This window comes from Meleagris gallopavo, chromosome 1, assembly GCF_000146605.3.
Source record: "Meleagris gallopavo isolate NT-WF06-2002-E0010 breed Aviagen turkey brand Nicholas breeding stock chromosome 1, Turkey_5.1, whole genome shotgun sequence".
Taxonomy (NCBI): domain Eukaryota; kingdom Metazoa; phylum Chordata; class Aves; order Galliformes; family Phasianidae; genus Meleagris; species Meleagris gallopavo.
Window position 1 is genome coordinate 181,319,725 of NC_015011.2, and position 21,978 is coordinate 181,341,702.

The following is a 21,978-nucleotide window of genomic DNA, read 5'->3' on the forward strand; positions in this document are numbered from 1 at the left end:
TATAATACATTTATATGTAAATATATAAAAATATGCTAATACTTAGATATAAAAATATGTATGTAAATCGTTACATATATAAATAATACAGAAATCAAATAAGGCAACATTTCTGTCTATTTTGCCCTCCATCCCTCTCTATCACTGCTGTGTTCCACTGGGCATGGTGAGTGGCAATGGCTCAGCACATTCTGGTGCTATGATTCTCACTTAGGAGTTTGCAATTCTGCAATGCTCATCACTTCCAAACCAAAACCACCTTCAGTTACAAATGAAGTTTAGGATTTTTTTTCAAACATTCCTTATGTTCTTTTCACCTCTTTTCACAACAGCGAACTGTTAATACAACAGATGTAGCTTTTAAATCAAAATGATTTCCTTCCTCTGACGGCAGAGCAGCGAACCATGTGTGCAGTAAGGCATGAAGGAAGCCAACAGTTTATCAGGATTCGAGGCGTGCAGGAGCATTGCTGCAGAAACTTATGTGAGGCCGTGCCAGGGATCGTGTTACCCAAGCAAAAATCTTTGGCATTTTTATGCTGTATTTTACCACCTCCAACTGCGTACCAGACAAAAGGCCAGAAAGAGATAAAGGGGAACAGGTGGGGTGGAATAATAAGCAAGACTGTTCCGCTTGGCACACTGCTGATCGGCTGTTTCACAACGAACCACATCACTTTGGAGGGACTTTTTATTATTTTATGGTTGTACAAGTAGATGAATTCATCCATTTGCCTTCATCTCCCTTCCTCTTCTATCATATTCATCAGGTGAGCTGGGGCTCTGAGCACCTGCTCTAGCTGTAGGTGTCCCTATTCATTGCAGGAGAGTTGGATTAGATGACCTATAAGGATCACTTCTAACTCAAACAGTTCTCTGATTCTATATCTTTTTGCAGCTATAGTTCAAAATGCAAGTACTACTGCATACAAGAAAAAAACACGTCCAATGTCATTTTCCAGAACTCAGAACAAGGCCACCAAAAATCATGAGCAGATGCTTTTTATACACTTTCTATGACATATATCACTTTTCAGTTTTTTATTATTGTTCTGAAATGAAATGAAGATGAACAAAGTCACCAAAGACTCTGAAGAACAGTCAGAAGTAAAGTAGGAAAATTTAGTAGTGTGGAGAGATAATTAGGCAGGCAGTCATTCTGGCAGGCTTGAGATATTGACTGCTTTTGAAATCTCAGTTGTGAACAGCAAAAGAAACACGTTCTCAGATATTGCTTGGGCCACAATTAAATCCACTAACAGTATCTACATAGAGAGAAGGAAATGGGGAGAAGGGTTTGGACCCATCACTGATAATCAAATGCTATGATACTGCAATCTTAAATCATTATCTTAAAGCTTTTAAGTAGGTCACATCATTGTTATGAAGAATGCTTAGGCTTCTTTTAGAATACAACAGCTTTACTAAAATATGTTTTTACCATATGTTTTAATTAAAAATAATGGGTTTTCATCAGAATAGGTTTTGAGGACTGTCACAGGAGTCATTTTATTAAATCATAAGCAACTAAAACAAGAAACATAATACCCATGCAAATACAAATCATCTGCATCCAGCATGTTTGAAAGTCCTCCTGCTTTGTAACATTTGTTTGGCAGAAACGTTTGCACAAAGTGGTGTTAGGGATTCAACGCCCCACTTCTGAAATGCGGACTGAAAATGTCGCCAAGATTGAAATAAACAAAGCAAAACAAAAGGTTACTTGGGGGCTGAAGAAAATGCCTTATGGAAAGAGAACGTAACGAGGTCAGTCATTCTCCTTTGCCTGTCTGCCAGAAGACTGGGAGGTGAATTGACTGCTCCGAGTAAGTGCCTTCCCAGGGAGAAAATACGGGTTTTTAAAGAGCTCTTTAATCGAATAGAGAAAGGCATAACAGGGAATACAGGTCAGATATAATCAAGTTAAAAAATAAGGAATGTTTTCAGTTGAGAGGCAATTAATTACTTAAACTAGCAGGGAAAATAGTAGATTTCCCACCACTTAACTTACCATCAACTGATGTTTCTTATCAAGAGTGGATTATCAAGAGAAGTTATAGGATAGGGATAATTAGAGATTTTAAGTCTGATTACAAACAAGAATTTGGATTCAGAAAGCAGTCAATGATTTACCAGTCTCTTAGGAATGTTAGTGTTGTGATTCAGTGAATACAGATTTATATTCAAACTGTTGAGCAAAAAGGCAAGGTAAAAAGAAGAATCCACATGTGTATGTATGTATCTACATACACAAATAAAAAACACTCAAGCCTTCCTTCTGCATTATCATGAAACAAGTAATAACATCACAAATCAATTCTTTTACTTCCTCTATATATTTAACCTGGGATTTGAGGCTGTACACAGGTGTCCAGTATTACTAAGTGTGCATTGTTTCCTGTGACAAATAATATTCAGGTTATAGCACACTTTACATTTGAACACTAATTGTGGTGTAGGATTTCAGGATCTAGCTAACCCCTGCTCCACAACTCACCGTGTATGGGTTCCATCACCCTCACCAGGGCCAGTGGGGCAAAATGAGCAAATGTGCCAACTACCTCCCCTAGATTGCTTCCTACCATGCAGACACCCAGACTGTGCATCATGATCTCCCCAGCAGTGATGTGAAGAGTCAGTGTTACTCCAGCCCTTCATACTTACCTGATCTATCATATTAATTCCTGAAAGGAACTGACCCTGATCAGCAAGTTTGGTTTGAAAGGGTTGACTGTGGCTGTCCCTAGAAAGACAATGTAATCACAGGCAGTGACACTAAAGAGATATCCTTTAAATTTTAAGTGTCCTCTCTGAACAATTCTGTCTCTGAACAATTGATCTTGTGTCCCACATTTGGGTCTTGGGAGGATGAGAGGCATAAACTCCATTTAATACAATCAATAGCAATATTCCCCAGCATCACAGAAGTACAGTTGTATTTTGGACAACTATGGGGTGATACAATTGTCAAAATCTATCAGTGCCGACAGAGATAGGGACTGCCTCAGCTGGAGGAAGGCAAATTACTTTCATGTGAGCACGAAGAGGACAAAAGGAGAAATATCGCTTTGAAGCATTCACCAGCCCATTCTTTACAACCAGATGGAAAGGCTCTGAAAAATATCCCTCCATTAGTTAGCAGTGGTCTCAAAGGATGAGGCTTTAGCTCAGTAGCAAAATTATTAATAGCATATATATTTCACTAACAAATGAAAAACTTGTCAGAAAAGGAAGGTGATATTCTACCTGGGTCGTGGCAATGTTTGTTCCATCGGTGACCTCCACAGTCATATTATATATTGACCGCTGCTCTGCATCCAAGGGCTTTGCAATGACAATAGTGCCCACTCCCTTCTCCGCGTCGAAAGAACTATCGTAATTCCCTCCTAATTGTTGCACAAAAATACAATTAAATTAGCCATCTCTGGAAAATTTCCATTGCAAATGTTCCTAAAAGTGGGCATATATATGTTTACTGGCATCCATCTTAATGGCTTGCCTTAGCATACACAATACATCTACTGATATGTCTTTGTTTGTAACTCATTTATATTTCAAAGCACAGTTTGTACATTGGAAAGCAGATATCATTAAAATGCACTGCAAGAAAAAAAATCTAGCAGTATATTTAAGTGAACCATAACTGAGTCTATAAAAAGAATGCAATGGCTATAAGCCCATAAGATGTTGCCCTTGCAGTCTGTGTAATGAATAAGCACAATAATCTTTTTGAATAAAAACCATTTTAAGAGAGTTCTATTCCACAAATTTTATTTTCAGGGAATTCTCACTGATGCTTGTGGATGTGAAAACTGAGCCTTTAAATATTACAATAAATTTACAAAATGCAAATAGAGATTTGTTATGTTAATTTCAAGGACAACGAAAATTACTGGCAGCAAAGGTCACATTCTACTGGTCTTTTAGGAATTATTTAAATAGATCTGACAGGATACACATCATGAATTCCTCTCCATTAAAAAAAAACCCTCACAAAGCACTGTTCTGAAACTAATATCCCTTTACGCTGTCACACACTGACTGATGCAGCAGTGAAAAAACCCTCCTGAGTCTTAGGTAAAGGAAAAAAAAAAAGAAGAAGAAAAAAAATCTATTAAAAAGTAAGACAGAGCCATAAATAATTTGAGATTAAAGGGTTACAAGATTTCTCAGCCACAGCTACAGTTTGCAGATTAGAAATGCTCATTATGTTCAGAAGTAAGGAGCACACTCCCTACTGCTAAGCTGCTTCCTACCTACTCCACTCCAAAGTGGAATTTATAGTAAATTTGAAATTTCGGGGGGCTGGGGACAGGGAGAGGTGGAACATAACACTGCTGACAAATGACCTCTTCAGGTGTATTCATCACAGAGCAATGCAATGCCGAAAGCTATGGACTGACAGCTCAGTTCTGCAAAGTGCTTTCAGATCCCATTGGCTAATATCTTGTGTAAGAGCTGCTCGGATCTCTTGGCATTAGATCCACAGGTAGAAAGACATCCATTCCACTGACATAGTCCTTCTACAAGATTTATATATATAAATAAATAAATATAATCAATTCCTATATTATGACAAAATAGCTCTCATTTTAAGGCTGGAGACAAAGAAGTGGAGGGGAGTTTCCCTCTTCTGCCATCAAGTCCTGCATCTGCATGATGTGCTGATCCACAGCCAGAGCATTCATGACACAAACGCAGTCATGCATTTAGTGAGGGAAGAAAGGCGTGGGCTTTCCAAGAAGCTGAAGATATAGTGCGATCACTGCAGGTGAACAGGATGAATTTACCCTGAATTCCATAACACAGATAAATTCTCATTCCTCTTTCCCTCTGGCACAAGCTACTGCATAGAAAATGCAAGATGGAAGTGCTGCTTTGTCCTGGACTGCCTGGAAATGCACTCAGGGAAGGCAAGAAGAAAGAGGGAGAAGGAATATGCGAGCAAGTGATCTATGCAAAGGAAAGGAAGAACTGGTGAACTTCTGCCCTTTGAAAAAAATCTAAACATGATAATTTCAGACTCGACATCAGGCTTCCCTGTGCTGAATATATGTGCATGCATGTTTATAGCTCTGAGCCTAACAGATGCTGTTGTGGTTCTCCAGGAAAACACTGACACTGGATCTGCTGTGATTTATGGGGGATAGAAACATTGCTTATTCCCTAACCTCCTCCTGCAAGTCCAAATTGCATCTCTTATTTTCAATTGATATATATGCTTAACACTATTTGACACTAGAAAGAAAATGTAATTGTTCTTGACATTTAAGCAATACCAAGGTATTTGGACATTGATCATACGTTCAGGTTTTCTTTCTTCTTCTTTTTTTTTTTAAGTTTGCAAGAAAAGGATGCCAGCTCCCAAGAAAAGTTTTAAATTGATTTACTTGAGAAAAACAGAACCATGAAAACCAACTCTGAAAAAAGCCTTCTTTGAAGAAGTGAATTTCAGATTCTTATGAGGAAATCTCTGCTGAAACGAAGCTAGCCTTGGGACAGTAGGCAATTTACAAAGAGAATGTTTCATACTGATAACCATGAAAACAAAATGAAAGCCTTTACTTCAAGATGCTTAATAATCATCTTAATGAGCAGTCAAAAATTATATGCTATCAACTGGCATACACATTCAAAGAAACCCTGCCTTTAGAAATTCCAAGAAGTAAAAGAGAAGGATTAATAATCAATGTTATAAATTCCTTTTCTCTGTTGGATTACTGCAGGTTATGCAGGGCAGCACACATTTGTGTTGCAAATAACCCAACTTCTTCAAGATATCTAAATGACTAAAATTCTAAAATCTAAAAGACTAAATGCAGAATGTTCTTCCCATAAATTATGAATTGAATACAGCGTAAGAACTTTTTATATGGCATAGACATCTCCCAGATCAGTCTAATGACAAGCAAATAAATCTTGGTCACAAGCCATACCACTCTGGCCTATACTTGTAACGAACTAGCCTATGCACTTTAATTCGTATTGATTCATTTTCTATTAAGTAATGCAGAAACTGCATCAAACACTGAGACAGAGAAGAGGCAAAGAACTCATCTGTGAGATTTGTGACTATGATCTCTTCTGGAGTGAAATCCTGATTTATTCTTGATTTACCTGGTACATTTCAATGGAACATGGTTAGCTGTTGACAATGAAGAAGTCGGTGCTTGAATTTCTGGGAATAAGTTCTCATGTTTCTTAGGATATTGGTTCTGCTCCTCACCCTACTAAACGTGGTCTGGAAATACTCCGTATTGCTTCTCAGCCTTCATATGCCCTCACAGCAGTACCTCAGATAATGAATGCCTCTGAAGCACTGAAGAATAATTACTGAATTTGGTATAAGTTTAGGCATATATGCTAAAAGAACAGATATGTAAAGCCTACATCAAGCTTGTTACCAAGTCCCAAGCAGAATTATCTTTGAAAGATGAGTGCTGGGAGGGTACAGAGAGAGAAGAGTCATACAAAAACAAACAGGACTTTTCTATTAAAAAGTTGTGCAGCTGAATTAATCTGGGAACTCCACTTGAAGCAACTTCCTTCCAGAGGGTGCTCACATGGAGGAATGAGGGCTGAGTCTGGAGCTAGTGAGAGCTGAGGAGTTGGCAGCTTCACACATTTCTGAGGCACCTGAATTTTCAAAATCATGCTGTCATGTAACTCCAACCCATTTTGAAGAGAGTTTATTTGCATTGGTGTAAACTCAAGCAGTATTGGTTTCAATAACATTACTACAGGCCATTTCACATTTTCTTTCATCGCAGTCTTGGGATGGAAGTGGGCTAAGGATGACAAAATTTTGTTTATCTGTTCAGTACTACTAATGTGAATTTGTATTACTTATTCCATTTTGTAGTATGCAGTACATGCTTTCCTTTCCATTGTCTTGCAAAACTTGCTTTTGGATACAAGATATATAAAAGCTGTCTTTGCTAATGTGCTCGCAATTGCATTAGGGAAGAACTAATTCAAATGGAGACAAAGTACTATAGGTTCCTTGGACACTTTGGGAAAGTCAACGATAAAGAAGGCAGGTTAACTGAAATGGCTAAGTGGGTATTCAGGTTGATCTGAGAAAGCATTCTGATACCGAATGACCTAAGAAAGATGTGAATTAGTTGTTTGCAGTAGCATTGCCAGCTAAGATGTAATGTTGGTACATTATATTAAAGACTTCCCTTAAAATACCCTGAAAAATTGAAACTCTCAGAGTGGGAAAATCCCCATCTAGTTCCAGTGTCACCTTCAGGTGAGAATACACGATGTGTTTGGACGGCATAAATTAATCCAGAAAGTGTTCTGTCTCTCTAATTGACCGTTAAGATTCCCAAAGAGAGCTAGTGCAGATATTTATGTCTTCACTTTGGACATCTAAAGTGAAATGAAATGATTTCCACCCTTACTTTCTTGAGATTGGTCTTTATGCTCTTCAATAAACTGTGAAAGCATTAAATTTCCATAACCAGGAGATTTTTATGCTATCTGAAAGCATGTTGTCACTTATATAGCATTTTCCAATATAACTCTAGCCAATTCCAGATGTTGACAACTTGGGATGGCCGCAGAAACAGCCCCTGGTACAAAAGACCTATCTGTTGACCCTTGCTAAAGCTTCACTATTTTCACAGCCCTGATTCTCAGTCTGGGAGATGCCATAGTATGGGCAAAGAAGTGGTCTCAAGAAATGGAATCTGGACACTTACGATTCAACAGCGTATAGGCTGTGCTCTTAATACAGAATAGCATTGATTAAATTTTCTGAATCTGAAATGCCACCTTGGATCTTAGCTAATTTCTTAGCTTCATAGTCACCATGAACCTACTTTTCTTCTGAAAAAAATATATATATACTGAAAGATAGAAATAATTAGTTTTCCTTTTATAAAAGGAGATGGCTAAGAAAAAAATGGTATAAAATCTTACATGACTAGCAAGAGAGGATCCTCTGATCTAAAGCTTACCACACATCTGGTATAATGGCCAGGCCAAGAAAAAGCTTTCTGAGCTGTTAAAAGGGATTTCTTGACATCAACTGGCAAACTTGCCTACGGCAAGATACGGTGCAGATACATTTCTGTCCTTTTTGGATTCCAGACTATGTTTAATTTTCATGCACAGTCTTCTTGTATTTTGATTATTGTATTTGCTGCAAGCAACAATGTTTTCTTGTAGTACACTTCCTAGATGGAGTTCGTTTCTGGTATGACGCTGAGCCTATTTATGTTCCTACTAGCTGCTGATACGCAGTTTTAGACAAGATTATCCTGCTAGGAGAAACCATTTTCTCCTCTGAGATGAAAACATATCTGCAAATCTGGAGGACTCACAGGCACATGAGTCTCTTTTAAGGGCCTTTTCACCTCTTTTCAGTGGAATGATTTAGAAGAGTGGGATTGAATATACACCAAAGGAATGTCAGATGTCTGTGAACGTTCAGAATTGTTGGGTCTCAGACACCAAGACTAATTATACTGAATTCTGCAGGACATCTTGAAACCCAGACTCTTCCTTCACTGACAGATAGCAAAGAACATGGAAGCCATGTGTCCACACTTAAAAAAGCCAGGCTATATTGTGATCTTCACACAAGTGTCTTTTGGCTTTCCATGATGGAAGAGTGGAGGCAAAGAGAAATACGGGAGACAATGTAATTTAGAGAACAATGCTCCAGAACAGATTTTCTCAAAGCAGAAAGAATTCTTGTCTTGCCCCATAGTAAACTAACATCACGGAGGACGGTGATGATAAATTGGACCAATTGCTACAATTCTTCTTTGCTAAGAGCAGAGAATCAGAGGAAAATACAGAAGGCAAATTCATCCTGACTTTCAAGAATGTCTGAAGTACGTCAAGGATTTGCAGGAAAATAAACAAGGGTCAGATTTCAAATGTTTCCATTTGCTAAAATACCAAACAAACGTATTGATTGCCTCAAGAAATATTAATTCAACTACAGGCTTTTCTTAATCATGGTATAATACGTATTAGTAACATTACATGCAAAGATTTATTCTTTTATATAATGTATCACGCTCAGAAGAACAAAATACCGCAGAGTGCAAATTTTCAGAAAGATAAAGCTATTGCAAGGAAAGTCAAAGCTTTGGGTTTGCTGCTAAGAAGCTGAAGGTACGGGCAAAAAAAAGCAGAAAAGAAATCAGAAGGTATTTTAGTTAGTTCTCCGAGGAGATAATTCAAAGGAGGCTAAGGACATACACAGCTTTGATATCAATGAACACTTGCAGAACTGTGAGTTATATGGACAATTAATGAAAATTATTAGCTCTCAAAATTATTGCCACTTAAGCACCCTTGATAAAAAAGTCTGGATTTTTTTTAAACGTTTGGCTGGGGAAGAAAGAACAATAAAGGGAGGTGTTTTTGGAGAATCGGAGATGTTGTGCAACATGCTATGTAAGCAAAAACTAGCACCATGCAGCTTAGCTCCAATGGTCAAAGTAATCATCACACCAATCCCACAACTAACAAAGGAAGGAAAAGACAGAGGGCTCAATTTACCTGTGAGAAATAAATATCTTGTGACTTATTTTTGGAGCTTCTTTTATCATTTTTTAATCTATCTCATAAATGAGTGAATAAATTTAACACAATTGAAACAACCTGCATTAATGTCTTCCACACTGTGTGATCTACATGAACTGAGAATGGCGTTGAATGCATTCTGAAAACAGAAACCAAGTGTGACATCTCAACCATTCCCAATTAAACAAATAGCAACTAGATCCCCATCCTCTCTAATCTATCGAGGGAAGATGATCTCTTTGCATGCAAGGCACCTTCCTTCAACTTAGATTAGCTCAGGAGCTGAAGCAGTTATTTTAGGAGCATATGCTTTAGGCGCAACATGCTGAAGTTAGGCAGACAGCATCCTAGAAAGCCTAATCTTTGGGCTCCCTTTCCTCTTGAGCTCAAAGAAAGTGTATATTATGCATTAAAAAAGGTCCTCTCAAATTCCAATGCCCGTTTAGTTTGAAAAGGTCATAAAAATAAAGGTCAACCTGCAAACTCTATATTAAACCATGCCTCTAGATAAGCCTTCATGGCTTCTGTTGACATTACTGTGAACTGTGCACAGAGGTCCAAAATCACAAAACATCAGATGTAGCAGGATCAAGTCTAGGTTTGACAGCAGCACTAAAATCCTCTGTTGCATCAGCAGTCCTGAACAGCTTTCCATTTTATACAACTATCTTTTAGTCCTAACCTATGTCTTTCATGGGACTTTTTGGCACTAAACATCAGTATTAGAATCAAAGAATCACAGAATGGTTTGGGTTGGAAGAGACCTCCATAGGCAGGGACACCACTTACCAGCTCAGGCTGCTCAGGGCCCCATCCAACCTGGCCTTGGGCACCTCCAGGGATAGGGCACCACCACGGCCTCACTGCCCTCAGTGACAAATTCCTCATGTTCCCCCAAAAGGAAAGTATCAACATCTCTTTTCCTACACACTAGTATTGCAGAACAAGAAGTGTTCTTAAAACTGACACTGATTGAAGGCAGCAAACATAACCTAAACATGCATCACTGTCTGTAATCCTCTCAGGATGGACTTTGTCTTTGCAGCCTGTATCCAGAATAACCAAGTCTCCCGCATACCTGGGATTGCTGGCTGTTCCTATTGCAGAAATAGGGACTGTTGCTAATGCTGCTGGTAATAACAGCAGTGATATTTAATGACAACATCCATATGGTAACAGCACTGAACTGGATGGCTGGGGTCATCAACTTCTCATTAAGTCTAGGGGAGCAATGTCTCCTTGACGCTGTAAAGAAACCATTAGGATTGTCTGAATAGCCAAAATCTTCTAGACCATTCTGAACTATTTTCGCCATAAAGGTTACATTCAGTGACAAAATTAAAGGTCTTAAGTTAAGAATGTCCTCCCCATCATCTCTGTTTAGGAGGCAAACATAAAATGTTATTATAAGGTGTTGCTAGATTGCAAATGAGACTAAAAACATAAAAGAAGGCAGCTGAAGAATGGGGGCTTCTCTCGGTGCTTAACACAGGCAGCATTTTAATGAGAATTGGTGAATTCACTGAGGAAAAGACCAAAAGGCTGTAGAGGGCAGCAAAAGGTTCAAATGGGAAAAAAATGGTCAATAATGTCAATAAACACAGACTTCTCCTGGGAGGAAAGCTGGGGTCAGCAAGGAAGAAAAAGGGAATGTAAACATTAGCTAATAAATTGCACGCAGCATACTGAAATAGCCAAGGGAGTGGAAGGGAAACAGTAGGAAACATATGCTGTCCTTCCCCAGAGGCTAGCAGGAACCCCGGAACATGATAATAGCTTTGGGTTTAATTTTAATGTGGTTGGCACCTGAAACCTTGATACAAATTCAAAGAGGAAATGCAGCTGCTTCTGCCTTTCATCTGCACAAATTGGCAATAAAAGGTGGATGAAAATGACTCTGACAGAGCCTTTCTCTTGCGGTCCCTGCCCTTCCTGTTGGCTAAACCCATTCGCAAATAGCTGTGCAGAAATGGAAGCTGGGCTCAATCCCTGTAAACAGAGACTGCTGATGCACCCTTTCCACTAAGTCTGTGGCAAAGGCTTTTGTCTCTCTAATCTTTCATACAGTGTTTGCTTTATAACCCTTCATTTAAATAACACCACTTTGAGCAGATGCAGTGTTTGACGTCCAAAGGCACACGAGCTTTACCTACAAGTATCAGCAAATACTAAAATATCACAGCAACTTTGCAAGGCTGTTGTGCTGCTGAGGAAAGCCTCAGTTTGGAGATGTCGAATGAGTTATTTTAAATGACATAACTGAACTAGCAGAAGTAGGGAAGCAATGCTTAGGATTATCGATTCCTGTTTCCACTCTGCAACCAAGCGAGAACTTCCATTCCATGTTTTTGTGGCAGCTACATCCTTAATTGCGTTTCCCTGTGATTTTAATAACACTGCTTCTGTGGCTTCTCCTCCTCTTCGCTAAATGTATTTCTCCCTCCCTGTTTCCGTAAGCAATTTTACGTGAGGCAATTTTGTGGTTGAAATCTCACATCAAAACACATTTCTCTTTTTCAGCTCGCATTCAAGACAAACTTTTGGTGGCTCCATTTGTAACCCATATGTCGATGCATCCCATTCTGTTTCACAGTTAAATGGATGGCACTGGACTGTGAAAAGTTGGAATTAATTATTTGTGATAAACTGCGGAAAATCCGTGAATAAGAATGATAATAATTGGACACAAATACGGTAAAAGCTGTCATAGAAAGAAACACAGCACATCCATGTGTCGCATTGCATCCTGTCACAGGCACTTATGAAAGATGTAATATAAATTGTCTCAAAGAACTTGCAAAAATAAAAGGCAGCCTGGATAGTTGTATTTTAGCAAATGTGTTTGCACTAAGGGTACCTTCTGTTGAACAGTTCTGCCCACAAGCTGTCTGTAGAATATAGAACATCTCTCGAGCATGCTTGCCACCTTGAAGCAGGGCAGTCGGAAGCAGAAAAAAAAGAACAGAATGCAGAAAAAAAGGTGAAGAAAGAGAGAAATGAGGGACAGCAAGTCTAAGTACCATAAATACATTTAGAAATGAGATTAGCAAAGTATGACAATAGAATTTAAATGACAGACAACATTAAGATTGCAGTAAATAACATACATTGAAAAAAAACAGTTCAGCCATACAGCGCTTTTTTCAGCTTAGCTAAGGAGTCATAACAAAAGCAGGAATTATTATTATTGTTATCACCATGTATAAATAGCATTTTCATATCAGCATTACAAAAGTGGTTTTAATTGGGAGGGGGACAATTCATGGTTAGTCATCTCATCTCAACACCCCACATCCACACGCATTGCTTCTCAAGCTTCTCCCCTACACCACCGGTCCCCCACTTACCCACAATGTCAAACCAGAGAGGGATGTTGGATGGCTGCACAGAAACCACCCCAACGATTTCTGTCACTTTGTCGCTTTCCATGACGGTGAAGTTGTAGAAGGGTTCATCGAAAGTCAGGGGCATGGGTGATGGCATGGGCTTTTTGATCCACTCAATATGGAGGCGTGCAGTCGAAGATTTTTGGGGCCGGCCATTGTCCACTGCTTTTATCTGGTGGGTGTAGAGAAAACAGGACTCAGACTGAGCACTCCAGCTTGGTACTTCAGACCTAATGCTATCACAAGAAGATGCCTAAAATGGCCTTTCCAATACTTTCTGTAAAACTCAAGTAAGAAAGAGGGAGATAAATGCTTATTTCACAGTTCTCAAGTTTTTTCAATTACATTTTGACTTTTCATTGAGAAGTCTGATTTCAAACTTTAATATTTTGACTTAGAATGGCTGATGAGGCCTCTGGGAGATGCGCTGCATACAGAGATCCTCCCCTTCAAGATGACATCTTCCAACCAGATTCCTCTTGCAGCGAATGAAGCCCTTGTGTTTTAAGCCATGTATTTAATGACACATGCTCACTCAGACCACGTTTGAATGCTTTAAGCGGTGTCTGTATTGCAGATCAGATTAGAATCATAGAATCACAGAATCCTTAGAGTTGAAAGGGATCTCTGAAGGCCATCTAGTCCAATTCCCCTGCAATGCACAGGGACACCACAGCTGGATCAGGTTGCCCCAGCCTGATCTAGCCTCATCTTGAAAGTCTCCAGGGATGGGGCATCAACCACATCTCTAGGCAACCTGTTCCAATGCCTCACCACCCTCACCGTAAAAGATTTTTTCCTAATATCTAACCTAAATCTATCCTCTTTGAGCTTGAAGCTATTTCCTCTTGTTCTATCACAACAGACTCTGGTAAAGAGTCTGTCTCCTTCTTTCCTGTAAATAACTCCCCTGTAGATACTGAAAGGCTGCTATCAGGTCACCTTGCTGCCTATTCCAGGGTGATCAGCCCCAACTCTCTCAACCTGTCCTCATAGGAGAGGTGTTCCATCCCTTGGACCATTTTGTGGCCCTCCTCTGGACGTGCTCCATCAGGTCTATGTCTATTCCTTTTATTAATTTCATCAGTATTTTCAATACTGAGTCAAATATGCTCCAGATTCTTTCGTCCATTTTTCAAAACAAATATATAGTTTTGCTGTACCTATTGTCCCTGCTTTCTCTTCTCAGTTGTGTTTGCAAACATTGCCCAGCTTGGTTCTAATTCTTTATATTCCAATGTATGCTAGAGGGATGGACAGACCTGGTATTTGCCTGACATGCTTTATGGTTTCAGCACAGAGACAACATGATGACCAGTGACAAAATGAGGGATAAGACAAGGCTGAAAGTAGGTTACAAAATGGGTGCTTCAATGAATAATATCAATGCCCTAAGAGTGTGAAAGATTTTTCTTTTAAAACTTAAGTAAATGTTTCTGGCTATATGAGACCGCTGGTGTATAAAAATGCTGTTACTACGCCTGTTAAAAACAGGAATTATTTTCCTGAAATATCATAGCCTATTTCTTTCTGTGGAAATGTGTTAAGTGGGCGTGGTGCTAATGCTTATCACCCTGCTTGCTCAGGAATGCCCTCAGGGGAAAGAAGCTGAGCTTTGAGGTAGAAGACCTGCAGCTGTTACATTACAAAGAGGGCCACAACCCACACATCCAGCTCTGCACAGTGAAAAGCACTTACCCGATGGGTGCTGACCTCTGAGTATCTGAATATCCCTCAATATCTTGATATCTATGCTTTTACTTTCCTATCATAGTTTCCAGCCCTATGAAGGTCTCCCAACAGATACCTGTTAATGACATTGTTTCCTTTACAATGGGTCTGACTGTGAACCTCTGACAACTTTCTGTCCCCTATTTTCTACAGTTTTGATGGACTCTTTATACACAACTTCAGCTTACTTCTGTACACAAAGAGTACATATGCAAGCCTGGTACTCTGTATTATCAACTACATCTTTTTATTGTCCTTGACCTTGTCTGCATGTTTTGAGAATTACTTTGACTGCTATTTCTTTTAAGTGAAATTGCTCCCATACTTAAACCCCAATGCACTATTTCATACAGAACCTAGTATTCCTCCTCCCTGAAACTTCCAGACATGAACAACGTAAGGATCCTTCCATGAGGACAAACAGTTGGGTCTACACAAAAGCTGATTATTCAGTTGAAGCTTTATCAGCCCAGTTCAACATGTCAGCACACAAGCTTTTGGTCTTCTGTTTAGTGTATCTGAGGGAATGACTCCTGCCAACAATCTGCAAGCTAATTCTCCACAGTCTGAGAATAATTCAGCGTGTGCAATAGCTTGAGCAATCTCAGAATCTACTTTTTGTCTGTAGTTTTACTTAAATAAGAAATTTTATAATACATTCAGATCTTACACATAAGTCATACATTAAATAGTCATGTATCACTCTACACACAACGACAGCTATTTTTAAAGTCAGTCACATATGGATTTATATGTTGATGGAAGCACACTTACCGTTAAGATGTCATAGCTCCCTGCTGTGAACTGCTTTCTGGAAGACACCATCCCTGTCTTGGGATCAATAAAAAATTTCCCATCATCATTTCCATCCACAATGCTGTAGGAGATTTCTGCATTAGGGCCTTCATCTTTGTCAAAAGCGAAAGCTCTGTAGATTGGCTCCCCTCTTTTCTTACGGTCCCTCTCTGGCAACTTGATCTGGTAGACTTTTTCTGGAAACTGGGGTTTGTTGTCATTCTCATCCAGAACCTGGACCACCACCCAAACCGAGGACTGCTTGGGAGACGTGCCTCCGTCTGAGACAGTCACCTGTAAAACAGCAGCATTACAGGCATTACTCTGAGAAGGTAAAGCAGAACAGCTGCTTTGTCAGCTGGTGCAGCAAAACGTAAGGAAACAGTCCTCCCTCTCCAAACCTAACCCGTAGTTCACAAGGTCTTCTGTGCGATAAATAACGTTCAACACATGCCAGCTATAGGCATGCTGAGTGCAGAATTATAATGTGCCAATAATGGAATGGTGAAAGTTTTTCCTTTTGAGATGAATGTAGAACATGAATGTTGTGGATGAGGAACCTATTCCAAGAGAGTAGTGAGGTGCTGGAACAGGCTGCCCAGAGAGGTTGTGGATGCCCCGTCCCTGGAGGTGTTCAGGGCCAGGCTGGATGGGGCCCTAGGCATCCTGGTCTGGTATTAAATGGGGAGGTTGATGGCCCTGCCTGTGGAGAGGGGTTGGAGATTCATGATCCTTGAGGTCCCTTCCAATCCGGGCCCAAATGATTCCCCAAAAATGGAAATCCTTTAATTGCAAATTATGTAGCTCAGAAGAAGACTGAACTGGAATTAAGCAACTAAGCAATATCCTTGCTTTTTTTTTTTTGCAGACATATTTTAAAGTTTCTTCAGTCACGCAATTAAGAATTTATTCTTAAATTATAGAAGAACTTCTGTCACTTCTTCCCATTAATTATTTGGGATTTCTTAAACAATGACAGGATTTTGTGCTGGTTCTTTTCATTCATTACCTGGGATTTGACAGCTCATTAATTCTAAAACTCTTTTATATGGTTTTAAGGGGCATAGAGAGGCATGTGGTAAAAAAAAAAATAAAATGCTGTACTGTTAAAAAGTGCACTGTGCTGGCACAAATACACAAACAAAATCTCTGAGAGAAAAGTTAATTAGTAATTTAGCTGCAATGTAAACAGAATTACTAATAATTTTCAGTTGGAAACACTGTGAAAAAGAAAGGATCCAAGATCAACAAGTGCTCATGAGCTTCAATAATATGCCTTCAAAATGCAAGCAATCAATTTCAAACTTCTCTCTAAAAAGTTTGATTGTACTTCCTAAAGAAATAAGGCATAAAGTTATTTCTGTTTGCACATAAGACGTTCAGATTTCACTTTCAGCTACGTATGCTAATGAGAAATCCCACAGTAGCCATTTTTTGTGACAGGAAGCTGAGGTGTCCCATCCAGTTGCTTGACTTGTATTTATCCCCACACATTGGGTGTGTTGCTGGTTAACTGCTCCGTGTCTTACTCCTCCTTAAATGTTAATGTGTAAAAAACACAGTCCCGATGTCCAATCCTAAGCCAAAGTGAGCATTTTCTGGGAATCCTGGCCCATGCTGTTCTTGCCTCGCAACAAGAATTCTAAACTTAAGGTAACCCTGATTTAGTACTAACATCAACAGAGAAACACACATCTTCTAAGAGAAAAGCAAAAGATCTTTGCAATTTCTTATTTTAATTATACTTGCCAAAACTGATGAATTGGGAGTGGTGGACTGACAGCCTTAGGGACTTAAATCCCTTATTTACAGAAAAATAAGTGGTATGACATTACAGAGTAGAAACATAAAATCCCCAAATCAACCCATAACTCATTTGCAGAGTGCAGCCTGTTCTCCCATCACTGTGTAACAGCCTCCGGCCTCTGTCCCCTGAGATGCTGCTGGGGCTGGCAATTAGCAGCCCTTGGGATGGTGATGGTAAGGCTGTCTGCTGTCAGGAATCAGCCCATGCTGTGTGCCACCAGCACACCATCTGCCTGCAGTGGGCATGGGCACGTGGAGAGCCCCCGAACTCCTGCCTGCTCACAGCCATCCGTCCCCACTCGCTGTGCTCCCCAGTGCAGACGTCTTCCATCATTGGGGGGCTATACACACGGCTGCAGATCTGCCTTGTCCTAGTGAGCTGGGCGCTCAGCCCCTTCGCCCCACCTCTCCCAGATATCCCCCCCTGCTATTAAATCCTTCTTGCCCTGCTTTTGAAGCTGATCCTCTCTGTTTTTGGTTTGCTGCGGCAGAATTGCCTGAGCCTGTAGCAGAAGTGCAGGTTAAGAAAACCCTCATTCGGGATTTCTGCTGACTCTACAGATGAAATAACCCATGGTGCTGGGCAGTACAGGAAGGCTATGGTGCACAGAAACAAAAGTAGACACATTTATTTAAATACTGGAAAAAAACACCCCCAAAAGCACCCAAAAGGGCGCTAATGTTCTTACTGCATAAAAAGAAAATCATGAATCAAGAAATTTTTGTTGTCTGAACAGAACAGTAGAAAACTTTTAAGAAAAAAACCATTTCCCTCAGGCTTTTAGCCAGGATAAAAAAATAAAAATAAAAAAATAAATTAAAAAAAAAAGAAGAAAAAGTTTACAAAAAGTAACAACAATACAATCCCTGAAAAACACAGTTGTATAACAGCCAAGCAACTGTGACGAAAAACAGAAAAACATGCTTAACCCAAGATGCTGCTCAAGAAGCTAAGCCATCCTCCTGCCTTCACTGCACACAGTCTCACAGTTTGCTAGGTTACTGCTGAAAGTGTGACTACAGTGGTGTGGCAGCAAATAGATGCAGGCATTGTGTTGTTCCTGCAAGCTGAAACTTGTGGGAAATCCTTTTTGTAGCAGAAAAATTGCACTGAAAATAGTTGCTGGTAGCTAATTGAAAATAGAATTAAAGAATCATAGAATTGTTTTGTGTTGGAAGGGACCTTTAAAGGCCATTGAGTCCAACTGCCCTGCAGTGAACAGGGACATGTACAGTTAGCTCAGGTGCTCAGAGCCCTGCCAGCCTGACCTTGAGTGTCTCCAGAGATGGAGAATCCACCACTGGGCAACCTGTGTCAGTGCCTCACCACCCTTACTGTAAAACACTTCTTCCCTATATCCAGTCTAAAACTCCTCTCTTTTAGTTTGAATCCATTTCTCCTTGTCCTTTCACCACAGAGCTTGCTAAAGAGTCTGTCCCCTTCTTTCTTACAGCCCCTTTAGATACTGATATGCTGCTCTCGGGTCTCTCCAGAACCTTCTCTTCTCCAATCCAAACAGCCCCAGCTCTCTCAGCCTGAAACAATGACACAAAATGCCATTTTATCAAAAGGAACTAACACAGAGGGCCTGAAGTCTGGCTCTGTCCTAATAAAAAGACAAAATGTTGCCTATTCAGAATTGTTCTGAGACAACGCAGCACAGTGCAAAACCAAACTGTAAGGGAATGGGGGAAGTGGTGCAGTTGCCTAACCAACTGCTGTGCCTCCATCAAGACATCACACAGCACTTCAGGGCCCTTCTAACCAACAAAATATCAATTCAAACACAGCTGGAGATCTCAGAAAATCCTTGAACAGCTGGAAATCACAGTGAAAAGCAACCAGGGAGGGAAGGGAGGTTGGGACGTTTATAGGACAAAGACACAAAAGCTAATTCACAGCTGGTATCTCTGGAAATGGGAAAGGCAGACGTGCAAATGTGCAAGGCATCTGCTTGCCAGGAGAGAAACTGTAACTCAGGACCAGTGAGGTTTCATTTAGAAACCTGCAGATGGCAGGATGGGAAAAAAAAAAGAAAAAAGGAAAAAAAAAACAGGAAAAGAAAGGTGATACACACGAATGACAGAAAAGTCAGTGTATGCTTACAAAGCATCACAAACCCCACAAGAGGTGATCCTCAGAGCAATCGGGATGGCGAAATGGCTAGGACAAGCATGACAGCTTTCCTGAAGGAGATGAGGATCTGCTGCTTGGTCTGGATGTGCTTTGCTAAATGCTGAACACTTCAAGCCATGCTGACTGATAGACATTGGGGTGCAGACATTCTGCTTCTGGCCCAGGTACAACCTGAGATGAGGTTGATCAGCTGCATCCTCTGCCCTTCTGATTTGATAGTACTACTACTAATGCCTTGTCAACACAGCCCAAAAGAAGATATCACCTTCCTGAGCTGGAACACAGCTGTGAGAGCAGCTGAGGTTTCACTCCCTGACCTATCACATGAAGGACTGGTCCATTTACCAAGGCTGAAATATCTTAGCAGGAGTATGGCAACATGTTTAATGGGGTCTGACAGCCTCAGACAGCAAGAACATGAACTTTATTTATCACTTTCACAGTGAACTCTTAAACATCACTGCTGTTCTCCCACAGCCTAGACAGTTCTTCATAAAATTTTCTTCATAAAATGAGCAGTTTTTTGGGAATCTGCATTCCCCCATTGGCTTTAATGTTTACACCTCTACTGAACTATGTCAACCAATACAAATACAGGTTTTAGTTACCTGGAAATTTTGTGGCAGAGCAACAATAATGTACCTTCAGCTTTCAGGACCAGGACAAAACACAAAAGATGTCATCATGCAGAGTACTGCAAATTCAATACAATAACAGAACCTTCAAAATCCAAGTAAGATAATTTTTATCTCTTCTGCTGGATACATTTCAGTAGGTTTGGTATGTAGCCCTTAAAACTACCCAAAATAAGTTTATATGAAATTATGTTTATGTTAAAGGCCACAGATCAACCACAAGGAGACTTCCATAGCAGTGGACTTTCACAGAGAAAATGAAGGTCAACTGTGTTAACGTGAAACAGTTGGAATGTTAGATATGGAAACTCCTTATTTTTATGACCGTGGGGAACGCATGGAGGAAACATCTCAAATTCAGCCAAATTACTGGCAAAACACGGTGCAAGTCTAGCAGTCCTCAACATTGGTGACATTAACCATGTTATTTTGAGACAGTCGCTCCTCCTAGGAATTGGAGTGTCACGCTTAATTGAAGAAGGATTAGCCCTCAAATTTTCTCAGAATACATATACAACTGTGAGGACCACCTTCCTGACTTTGAAAGTACAGTATTGAATCTCATTAACCAAAGCTCATGACTTCCAAGGTAATTACTAACTCAGCCAGGGAGAGTAGCTAGCAGGAATTTTCCTTTAACAAGTCTAATAAACAATCAGTAGGTGTTTAATACAAATTATCAAGCTTTGAGATGAACAAGAATCTTCTTCCACATCACTCCTTGGCAGGAGGAAATGCATAGCCTACCCAGTTTTAAGTCAAGAGGAATTGTCACATTAGTATCATTAGCATTGCAAAATGCTGAAGATGGCATACTTGCTTGTTTATTTTCCTCGCGTTTATACCACTTAATGCAAAAAGGCTGAGCTGGGATGCCTGCATCTCATCCGAGGCTTCCAGGTAAAAAGCTCTCCCTTCCCCCAGCCAGCAAGGCCAATTTTGCTTCATAAAACTTTAGAAAAGAGTATCTGGTTGAGTTACTCAGACTGAAAAAAATGATCAAAGGGAGCCTGAGAGCGGAGGCATACGCCTGCTGTTAGTGACTAATGGGTTTGTTTCTTCTGCCAATGCGAAAACGAGCTGCAATACCTATTGTAAGAGCCTCTGGAATTCAGCCCAAGTAACAGAAATAAAAGATTATAAAGCAGAGCTCCTTGAAGGATGAATGGATCTTTAAAGTCAAATACACTGAATTACTATCTATGCCTACTTCAGAGACAGACTAAGTTTGCAGCTAAATTCATACAAGGAATTTTTTATTGAAATACATTACATTACTGAACTACATCTTGGATCATTGGTACAAAGTGAAGGTGGCCTGGCTCAAAGACATACAGAATAGAGGAGAAAAAAATACAAGTTATGCGAGAATCTTTTTTAGTCCAATGCATAAACAAGATTTAGATGTAGCAAACTAGATGTTGTTCTTTTTTAATTCTTTATTTGGCAGCTTTGGAAAAGAAGCAGACAGCTGTTTATTTCACTTACCCTCACACAACTTAGTGCTGTCCCAAAAGACAAATTACTTAAACACTTCTTGTAGAAAAGAGTGTCAATCATATTGATATGATCCATCTTTCTTGATTTCCTTTACAATGTGTTAATAAGGGGAACTCTCATTTTCAATCATAAAAAATTAATAGATTCGCTCTGGCCAAGTAGGAGAAATAAATAATTTAGAGTACTTCTGAAATACAGATTATTACTGACACAAGCACTCTAGGTGGCTGATTAGAAAAGTCAATGGCTCCCAGCCACATCCAAGCTAGAAAACGATGCATAATGGTCTGTTACACCATTTGAGAACTAACAATGACATCAGGTAATTTCAACGTGGTATTGCCAAAAGTCAGGAAGGAAGGAAGGCTGGCTTTTTCATCTGGAGTTAAATGCTCCCTGCAGTATCTGCAAACTTTAATATTAGAGAACAGCACTGACA

General features: G+C 39.8%; 1 protein-coding gene across 1 annotated transcript in view; it reads right to left on the bottom strand.

Annotated features, from left to right (window-relative positions):
* FAT3 (FAT atypical cadherin 3) overlaps positions 1-21,614 on the bottom strand; it is a 78,656-nt gene extending 57,042 nt beyond the window's left edge. The window contains exons 1-4 of the mRNA XM_031552242.1: positions 21,528-21,614; positions 15,441-15,785; positions 12,897-13,107; positions 3,247-3,386 (exon numbers count right to left, since the gene is read on the bottom strand). Of these exons, the coding sequence (XP_031408102.1) occupies positions 3,247-3,386; positions 12,897-13,107; positions 15,441-15,785; positions 21,528-21,614 (783 nt within the window). The remainder of the gene's footprint in view (positions 1-3,246; positions 3,387-12,896; positions 13,108-15,440; positions 15,786-21,527) is intronic.
* Positions 21,615-21,978: the final 364 nt, after the last annotated feature.